Source organism: Cryptomeria japonica, chromosome 4 (genome assembly GCF_030272615.1).
Source record: "Cryptomeria japonica chromosome 4, Sugi_1.0, whole genome shotgun sequence".
NCBI lineage: Eukaryota > Viridiplantae > Streptophyta > Pinopsida > Cupressales > Cupressaceae > Cryptomeria > Cryptomeria japonica.
The window spans coordinates 1,064,838-1,075,724 of NC_081408.1; the positions used below are offsets into that span (position 1 = coordinate 1,064,838).

The 10,887-nt window shown below is 34.6% G+C and overlaps 1 protein-coding gene across 3 annotated transcripts; it reads right to left on the reverse strand.

Moving 5' to 3' along the window:
• Positions 1-631: 631 nt before the first annotated feature.
• Positions 632-6,058, reverse strand: LOC131064546 (protein HEADING DATE REPRESSOR 1). 3 transcript variants are annotated; one of them, XM_057998702.2, is made up of 3 exons: positions 5,600-6,058; positions 4,739-5,073; positions 632-1,214 (listed from the first exon to the last, which is right to left on the reverse strand). In XM_057998702.2, the coding sequence occupies exons 1-3, from the start codon at positions 5,655-5,657 to the stop codon at positions 1,020-1,022; spliced, it is 588 nt and encodes a 195-aa protein (XP_057854685.2). In that variant the 5' UTR covers positions 5,658-6,058; the 3' UTR covers positions 632-1,019. The 3 variants fall into 3 exon arrangements, with proteins under 3 accessions (XP_057854685.2, XP_057854684.2, XP_057854683.2); XM_057998701.2 differs by having other exon boundaries at positions 4,739-5,082; positions 5,600-6,057; XM_057998700.2 differs by having other exon boundaries at positions 4,739-5,085; positions 5,600-6,055.
• Positions 6,059-10,887: the final 4,829 nt, after the last annotated feature.

Here is a 10,887-nt window from a genome sequence, read left to right on the forward strand (position 1 = left end):
AGAAATCAACGGTTATCGTAAGAAGGGTTCATAGCTCCTTTCAAATGGAATTAATTAGACTAAAGAAGACACGGCTTGGTGTCCGGGGCACCATGCTTAATGATGCACACATTATTAAGATAATCGCCATTCTCAAATAGTGCATGTCTGAATTTGTTTTGTGATTCCTTGTGTAGATACAGTATTAGCTCATGTGTGTGCTGCTGTTGGTTAGAATGTGCCATTATCTATTGAGTTTAAATAAATAGTCAAATGAAATGGGTTCTTTCAGTATTATTACCATTAGCTAGTACTAGAAAGCACACAAGCACACCCTCATGTTTTATCATTGACTGGAGTATTACAATTAACAATAAATATAATTTTTCATTTGTTCATGCATTTAACTTTTTGAATATTAGTTAAAATGTGGAAATGGCTAGAAAATAAAACTGAGACACAAGAATAAAAGGTATGATAATTATAGATAGGTTCCCTACGTGATAAGACTGAAGGTTGTAACCTGCAATATTTTATGTAATGATCTATTTCCGGAAGAAAAGCAATGATCAAGCAATCGTTAACTTAGAAAAGGACGCCTAGGAATGCAGATATAAGACAAATATTTAGCTAATTCATCATGTACAAACAGTAAATGGAAAAGGCTAGCTTGACATTAAATTATTCATTTGTACCATATTTAATATTCAGAAGATTAACAACTTTCACATATCAGAAAGTCAAATCCGGATTGCAAGGAGCAAGTGTTTATTGTGGCTCGCACCATATACTGACCAAGATCGAGAAAAGCCCAAATTTTCCCCATTATCTCTACTTCACCAGTGACAGAAATCCCAATACTGTACAAATCTATTATCTTAAAATATGTACTTACATGCTACCTTTGGCCTCTAAAAGAATGAGGGTACACCCAGAATCGATCTCTTTGCTAAACAGACAGAAAATTTACCTGATTTTAATGGAAAACCTTAAAAGAATTTTGTAAAGAATAGTTTTAAGAAAAAACTCTCAAATATTGACTAGTCATCAATATTTTCTGCATCCTCATCTTGTTCAAGCATTTCATTCAACATTGATATCTGATCTTTTAGTGTAGCATTCTCCCTCTCGACCTCCATTCTTTTGTTGCGTTCTTGCTGAAGGCGCAATTGAAGATGCTCTAGAGAGCGAGAATCCTCTTCTAACTGTTCATTCAATCCATTTATTTCCCTGTCCTGTTTTTCCAAAACACCAAACTCAAAGCTTTCGTCAAGTCACTTTAACAAAAGCAACTCTATGAGATAATATCATGATTTGGACTAAATTGATGCAAGAAATAAATAAGCAAGGTAGGTATAATGAGAAAATTGTCTACAGAGTAAATTTTAAATCAAGTTAAACAATTTAAAGCTTTCAGAAGTACAATATATGAAATAATACGACCTTACTCGAATAGGATCTGTTCTGAAGGTTGTACAACTTGGTCTGCATGTCAATATATGAAATAGTATATCTCTAGGAAAGGAAGAAAGGATAAAACAACAAAATTTAAAATTCAAGATGGAAAAATTATGAGTCGTAGAAAAATAAATTGATGCAGGAAACAAGGTAACACTTCAGCAGAGTTTCATGGAGGAATCACAGGCATAGGAATTGCTCAAGATGTAAGTATTAACCAGAGAGAAAGGGTGTGTATAACCCTTGAAACAATAGATGTGTGCATTATATAATAGGAAACAGTTGGAATTCAAAAAAGATGGAATGCCAAAAAATCATATCTAATTAAAAAGGAATTTGAAGAACATGAAAATGGGAAAGGGACACTGCCAGAGATGTTTTGTACCAAAATCTCAAACATCTGTGCTGGTGACAAGCATAAAATGTAGGAAATCTTATACAAACAGGCTCAGAAAACAAGAAAAACACAGCCAGAGATTTCACCATCTCAGGTGGTTGTCTTTTAAGATATATCCAAGTGGTAGTTGAAATAATCAGAAGGATAATGCATCAAGCTTCATAGATATTTGGAAGCATATGAATGCTTACAGGTGAAAAATATTCTCCGTGATTTTCAAAGTTTTCAAACTAAGATACTGGGTTCTTCTGTTTTAGCCCGGGTCCCGGTGCAGTACTGTTTGGGTACGGGTATGGTTTGGTACGGCTTGGGTACATCTTGGGTTCTTCCTGGGTGCCTGGGTTCTCTGTGGGTCCTCCTGTGAAAAACCCACAGAAAACCCAGGCAACTAGGAAGTACCAAGGGCTGTACCCAAGCATTTTCATAAATTAAAACCTCAGTTTGACTCTCACAACTTTGTGACAGCATTTTTTATCGGAATATGCCAGCAAACAAGCAATTAAATATCATTTCAGTTGCATTTGTGAGCTATACCTATGAGCACAGGGTTACTAGAATTCATATCAGCATTACTGAGATTGATTTCAGTTGATTTACATTATGCATTTGTAGCAGCTCTTTGCTTATGTTTTGTGAAATCACTTTCCTTGTGTTGTTAATGATTTAACATTTTGTCAAATGTTTTAACTTTGAAAAATGAAATTGAACCAACTTCTGCACTTGACACAGCTAGAGGTAGTGGCAATCCAATTGATTGTGGTTCAAATGAAATTGAGCCAAATGTTGATATTGACCTTGATGCTTCTGATAAAGAACATGAATATTAAAATAGATTATAATTTGAATTTTCATTGTGTAATGACATTTTGAGACTTGAGTAATTTCATTTTTGCAAATTATGAACGAGGCATCAAAATATTCTATTTTTTGATATTTATTGGCAATTATGGATTTATAAGTATCACTCTTCTTAAAGTTATAAAAGATATAGTTTATATTTTATAAATTTGATGTTTGAACATACATACATACATATATATATATATAACTGATATAGTTTATATTTTATAAATTTGATGTTTGAACACACACACACACACATATATACACGGACATACTCAAACCCATACCTGAATCGGTATCTCAGTTTTCAAATGATAAATGACCACAAAAAACACATCCTTCACCTAGAAATAAAAAACTGAGACCCTCAATTTGCCAAAATATTCCAGAGTGATGAATTAAAATCCATTAATAGAAATTGTAAAAAGCATATAACAATTCCAAATAGATGATAGTACTGGATGAATAGACACTTTGCTTAAAATGATAGAAATGAAGTGATTCAACATACAGGAAACAATGAAATGTTTAGTCAAGTGCTAAAGATGTCAAATGCATAACGGTTAGCAATCAAATAGACATTCTGATTATTTGATAGACAAGAAACGTGTGAAGAAATCTGCAACACATAAAATGTGTGAAAAAGAGGAAATATTTGTGTCTCTTTGAGACCTTTCAGAAATTGAAATTTCAGATTCATGCTAGTTGGCAATGATGTCACTATCATTCGAAAGGAGTAGCCAACAGGGGATTGAGCCAAAAAATAATCCCATATGAGACAAGTTACTCGTAATATTCTCTCCCCAGTGTGTGGTCCATGACACATCAGATCGCAAAGGCCACTCACTCAAAGGAAATAGCATTTATGCAGTGTGTAATGTTAAGCAATCTGTTATAGCCCAATCTAACATAAAGTACGAAAGTAATAGTCCTATATACACATATCTGGAAAAGTGAATGCATGTTACAATAAGCGAGTGACTTTACCAGCATACAGCCAGTCTACAAAACAAGCAATTGGCTTTATAGAGAACAATACTCAAGGCAGTTGCCTTGCATTTCTGTTCCTTTTTTGCAACTTGCTGATTTATCTATCAAGTTCTTTTGTGTGATACAAGATGAATTTATTTGAAAAACACGGCACCCTAAGGCATCTCAAGACAGCCTAAAGAGAAAAAGAATAGGTCAAACATTCCAGAAAGTAGCACTTAAGGGGATAAAGAACTGAGCACAAAATTAAAAAAGGACCAAAATCAGGTGGGGAAAGCAAACACAAGCAATTGGCTTTATAGAGAACAATACTCAAGGCAGTTGCCTTGCATTTCTGTTCCTTTTTTGCAACTTGCTGATTTATCTATCAAGTTCTTTTGTGTGATACAAGATGAATTTATTTGAAAAACACGGCACCCTAAGGCATCTCAAGACAGCCTAAAGAGAAAAAGAATAGGTCAAACATTCCAGAAAGTAGCACTTAAGGGGATAAAGAACTGAGCACAAAATTAAAAAAGGACCAAAATCAGGTAGGGAAAGCAAACACAAGCAATTGGCTTTATAGAGAACAATACTCAAGGCAGTTGCCTTGCATTTCTGTTCCTTTTTTGCAACTTGCTGATTTATCTATCAAGTTCTTTTGTGTGATACAAGATGAATTTATTTGAAAAACACGGCACCCTAAGGCATCTCAAGACAGCCTAAAGAGAAAAAGAATAGGTCAAGCATTCCAGAAAGTAGCACTTAAGGGGATAAAGAACTGAGCACAAAATTAAAAAAGGACCAAAATCAGGTAGGGAAAGCAAACACAAGCAATTGGCTTTATAGAGAACAATACTCAAGGCAGTTGCCTTGCATTTCTGTTCCTTTTTTGCAACTTGCTGATTTATCTATCAAGTTCTTTTGTGTGATACAAGATGAATTTATTTGAAAAACACGGCACCCTAAGGCATCTCAAGACAGCCTAAAGAGAAAAAGAATAGGTCAAGCATTCCAGAAAGTAGCACTTAAGGGGATAAAGAACTGAGCACAAAATTAAAAAAGGACCAAAATCAGGTAGGGAAAGCAAACCTTTCTATTCATTTCTTGAATAGCAATGCGGCGCATACTCTCCACCACATCTACATTTACAAGTTTTCTCTTCTTTCCCACAACCCACCCTTTAGGATATGTTGCAGCATCAAAGTCAGGTGGAGGAAGCAGATTGCTATTGTCAGTGCCTTTTGTTGGACCCAGAGGGTCAAATAGTGCCCTTCTCCTCTCCGATAACTGAAGATCTTCTCCTCCGCCATTGTCCAGAATAGCTCCGCCATTATCAAGAGGAGGAGACCTCTGCCTCCTCCTGGATGGCGGAGGAGGGGTCTGAATGATCATCTCTTCCACTCTCTCAAACAGCTGGCCGTCAGCTACCATATCTCCTTACAAACAATGTTTTGCAATCAGTAGTCTAGTAAAGGTCAAAGAAAAATAAGAGAAAGTAAAATCTCAGGCTTTCATGAACACAATTTGAAAACCCAGTTCTGAATTTGGCAATCAGATGATTTTGGAAGGCGAAATCAGACGGAATTTTGGGTTTAGAAGTAAAATCACAATTCAGGATCTAAAGAATCTTTTAGAACATTGTACTAAAAGTACTAAAATGCCCTATTCAAGGGCTAACAGTCATCAAAATTCAAGAAACCCAAATATCAACTACCTAAAGCTTGATAAGTGTTCAACCCCAACCCTCAAAACACATCCATATAAAATTACTTATAAATTGATTTCGACAACGTTTGGTAACTTTCATAGAAGTTGAAAATATTTGAACCCATTGTTGCACTTTGCCTCGCATCTCATGAACAGATGTTCTAGGATTTCATAACAGAAAACAGAAAACAGAAAAATATATTATTAAAAAATAAAAATTAAAAAATTAAAAAACTGGATTACCATTTCGTTTTCTAGATTTTGAAAACAACATTACAGCACCCTCATCTTGAAGCTTCATGGTGGTAGTATGCTCAATTTCAACCTCCACAAAAGGCTTACGTTGCAATAGACAGAAATTGCTCCAAAAACTTAACCAGTCAGGAAATTCATCAGAGGCCACCACAGCAATTTCTAAAACATACCCACATAATTGAATGAGGTGCTAAACGGAGCCTATGTCTTCGATTACTGTTTTTTTATTTGGTAGGATTTTTGCCAGTTTGGATAGCATAGGAATTATCCTCTACATTCACGCTATCCATTGCAATTTGCTGTTCGACAACCACATATCCACATTGCACTCTTCCCGGTTCAGGAAAACCTTCCACGTCGTCGGTCACAGACAATTACTGGCGAACGGTCCATAATTTAGATAATAAATTTTGCAAGGACATTTTTATTTTATTTTTAAAAACTTACCTTGATTCTTCCGCGAGAAGTTTATAAAACTCTTCCTTACAATTATTCAACAAACCCTTGTTAATATAAACTATTGTTCTTTATTCTAAAATAACTATTGTTTATTATGAAATATTATTATTTATTACTAATTAAGCATGTCCTTCCTTTGTGATCATCAATACGGAACGAGAAGCTTGGAATTCTTGTTTTTTGTAATAGTCGTTGGCAGAGTCACGTATTTGTAATAGTTTTTTTTAATATCATAGTTTCTATCGGGGTTTGCCCATCAACAGAATTTTAATAGCTTTGGACATTAGACTTTTATGGCATTTGATGTTTGCCAAATTCGTCTTTTAATCTGAGTCCATCTTACACATCTTCCTCGCAGCTTCTCCTCTATGAGGGCCCATCGTCGGGTTTTCTCACTTGACTTTCCTTAATTTAAATGTTTTTTTTTTAATTGTATAGGGGAAGAGCATCACTAGTTGAGAGACACGTCTATTCTGGCTCCAAAACGGTAGTACGGATTGACTAACGTACCCATTAGTCGTGCGTTTTACACCGTCGATTTTGCAATAAATGGTTGCGATTGACTAACCTGTCACTAACACGATGTACGAAAGGTCTGTTTTGGAGCCAAAATAGCTTCAACCCTAGTTGAGCACCCTAACTTCGCGCTTCTCAAAATCTTATGTGGAAATTCTAAATCACTCACAATTTTTTACAGTAGCTTACTTGCCAGGTCCCTTGCTTACAACTAAGCTTTCAACACCACATCATCAAGTATGGTGCCACATCAGCATGCTTTTTGCCAAGGTGTCCAAAACAACCCAAAAAACAAGTGAGACCAATGGGTGTGCAAAAGAGGCCCCAATAGTTGTGCAGCTGATATGGCATCACCTGATTGGTTACTTTTTACAATATTAGTACATTTCCTAACAACTATTGGTACATTTCCTAACAAAAAATGATATTTTATGTTTCAAACAATAGGTTTTATTTGTTCGATTTTTGGAACAAAAGGTATCAACAACCCTCACAACAATTGGTACATGCTCAACTACTGGTGCTCTTCCCCTAGATGAGTAAATATAATTTTCATTAATATTGTAAAGGGTTTACACTATTGTATAAGAAGAACTCAACGAGGTGGAAAGAGATATAACAAGATTTTGTATATCATGCATGACACTTGAGACTTGTGGTACCTATCACGTATGAATATTGGATGTTTAGTAGAGAAGTATAAGAGGTGTGTACTAGTTGGATTTGGGTATGAGTTATATGGCTCTTAAACAACTTTAAACATATCTAGATATCTCTAAATAAGTCATAATAAGAATAAATATCATAAAAGAAAAGACAAGTTCATGAGATGAGAATAATTAAGAGTGCTTATTATAGGATATAAGGGAAGGCATTATAAAAAGATATTAAGAGGTTATATAAGGAAGAAAAAAGAGAGATATGAGAGAAGGACATAAAGATAAGATGAGGACGTAAAGATAAGGATATGCATAACTAAGATGAAGATATATGAGAGATATGAGAGCATTAGAAGATGAGACATATATGGGTAAGATATATACAAAATGATTGTGTGTGTGTGTGTGTGTGTGTGTGTGTGTGTGTGTGTGTGTGTGTGTGTGTGTGTGAGAGAGAGAGAGAGAGAGAGAGAGAGAGAGAGGGGGGGATGTAGAAGTCTATAACTATATAATTTTGATGATGTTATATTACATTGTATTATTTTATAATCCACTATCTAAGTTCTAACAATTCTTTTATCCTTCATATCATGCTATAAATATAAGTTCAAAGAGCACAATATTAGAACTCTAGTTAATGCTTCATCTTTTGCCAACATTTTGGTTTTGTTGTCATGACCTTGGTGAGTGGTAAGGGAAGGAAAAAAATTAGAAGAAAAAGATTTGTGGTAAGAAAAGATTCGACATCAAAGGATTACATATAGAAATACAACACTTTCTATGTTGTGTGATAACATACACGAGATCCTCTTTTGTGAGAGATCCTAGGTACCTAAAGGATGATGAATGGAAAAGGGGATATATAAGGGGATCTTGAAGAGATATGATGGTTGAAGGTATGTTTAGAATGACCTAATAGGGGTGAATAAAAGTATTTATACATAAATAAATAAATCCATGACAAAAGGAAATAACAAGAAAGTAAGATAAATTATGGAAGAGATCAAGATGGGACTTGAAATGAGCTTGGAAGAAAACTAATTGAAACAAGTTCAAGAGAGACAAGAAAGATACTACAAGAGAATGAAGAAGGCTAGATAGGCCTTTTTCATGCATGCTAGGAGGGGTACTACTAAAACTATTGAGAATACTGGGAATGTTATGAAAGTTGAGAAAATTGAAAATAGGGAGAGTCTAGGGATTTTTCCAATAGAGGGACAAATAGTCATTGTGTTCCTCGTTAATAATAAATGTTTGAGTGGCTAAAGTTCCATATCAACAAAAAAATGAATATTTTACTAGATTGGTAAAGTAGATTAAGGATACGATGAATTCAAGGGATCATTAGAAGGAATGTTTGGGAGTTCTAGTGTCTAGTCAAGGTATGTAAGTGATTTTGACTTGAGAACCATAAGTCAATATAGATCTATTAAAACTTAGAGTCACAATAAGATGGTTTTATGGGTTTAATTGCCCCTATACAAAATTATAACCTTTATAGGTTTAAGTGCAAAAAATATGATTATAAAACAAAAACATGTTGAAAGTTTTAGAGTTATAGGTGAGGGAGAAGAATGCAATGAAGGAGGATTCAAGGTACATGATCTACAAGTTAGCCATCAATACAAACAAAGTATTTGATATATTATAAAAATATCAATATTATATAATGAGGTGTCATAAATTAATGATAAATTCACAAAATCTCATTTTTTATATTAAAAAAAAACCTTCTAAATAAGTGAACCCCTTGGACTAAGAGCCATCCCCCATTTTATTTGAATAAATGAGAGTTTCGAGAAATGATATATTTTGTGGACCATTTGAATAGATAAAGAAGTAAAGAGAAAATAGATGGTGGTTTTGTGTGAAGAGTTATCAAGAGGAGATTTATTTGAAGGGGCCCTGAAACCCTTTACAACAAAATGCTGCCTAAAAGATATGCATAGCCAACCAACAACCAACCATCAACAAACCAACATAAAATACAATGTAAATCCTTAAGGTTAGTAGCAACTTTGATATCACCTTGCATTAGGCGATCATGCAAATTGACAACCTCCTGAATCACCATTTTTTGATCTTCCACAGGCACCTTGGAATGACTATGAGTGTGAGCTCTCAGACCTTGCTTCTCAAACAAAACCTTTTTACCTTTAATCAAACTCTTTCTAGTATTAGCAACACTTTTTGATTTCCCTTTCAGCTCCTCACTGTTCATATTCTTGACCTTGTCATGGAGAACATGCAACCCTTCAACACTATTATGAATAGTAGTTTGATTAACTTTCACAACTATTTCTAGCTTCTAGTGCACCTTCTTGACTTGTATCCTCCAACATCTTAATATGACCCTCATAATCATTTTTTATAAGGTTGACATCTTTAGCCACCTCCTCCAAAATGGCCAACATCTTAGAATTTTTAGCTCTATTTTTCAAATGATTATCACTACATCCAACCTGTTTTGAATAGACCTTAACTTCACATTAATATGGTTGATTTTAAAGAAAAACCATTTTGAATGTTGGAATTACCCCATCACACCCTCTTTAGCCAGGTCAAGAACATCATAAACTCTATCCCTATTTGTATTAAAATAGGTAAAATCCTTTGAGGGCTCATGCTAGTCAAAGTTTTGATCAATATCAAACTCCCCCATTTCCTCTTTACCTTTGGTCTTGCCACGATCCTTCCCCTCATTGGTAGAAAAAATCTTCTAACTACTCTCAACATGCATTTTCCCAAACATATTGTGTTTTGCCTTCTGCTTCCACATATTTATTCACCAAGGTGTTATACCCTTCCCCTTCTCTGGAAGACTTTCTCCTTTTCTCATTGGAGAAATAAACCTTATTTTCCTTATCATCTTCACCAAAATTTGAACTCCTTGACCAAGAAATTTGAGTCTTAGAATGTTTTTTAAAGGTTTTATCAAAATCAAGATTATCCTTAGAGGGATGATTTGATAAAACTTGCATAGAGTCCCCACAACATTCCTTAGCAACCCACTCTTTCTCCTTTGAATATTTGTCCTTTGAATATATTCAAGTAATGAACATGGAAAGGCTTATAGGCCTCACGTGTTTTAGTGTCCTCTTTGGGCTTGGTTGGGAAATAAATTGACTTCCCATACTTCATAACTAACAAAATTAGACCCTCATGCAGGATCGAGAGTCTAGAATTCTTATGAATATCTCTAATCCTAGACTCAAGGGAAGACAACAAATAAAAAGGAAAATACACATCTTATTTGTGACGAAAATTGTTTAGTAAAATGAAATGGTACTTGAATAAACTAGTAAATCTATCATCAAGGGTGAAATGCGACGTAATTACTTCTACAACTCTAGCCTAGATAGGTTTAATAGATCCTCTCTCATAACCATCAAATGAGAGGTTCACTAATTTTTCTTTTTCCTTCTTCTTGGAGAATTTGTTCATGGTAGCTTCCAATGCCTTTCTGTCTCTACTAGATCTTTCTTCCTTTAGTTGATAAACCCGTAATTTGACCAACTAATTCTTCTAAAATCTCTCATTCCATGTCATAAATAAAAACAATACATGACTCTTCAACCCCTTAGCAAAAGCCTTAGTGGCCTATGGATCAAAAGCATGGATCTTCTCTAGGTATGGAGTAAC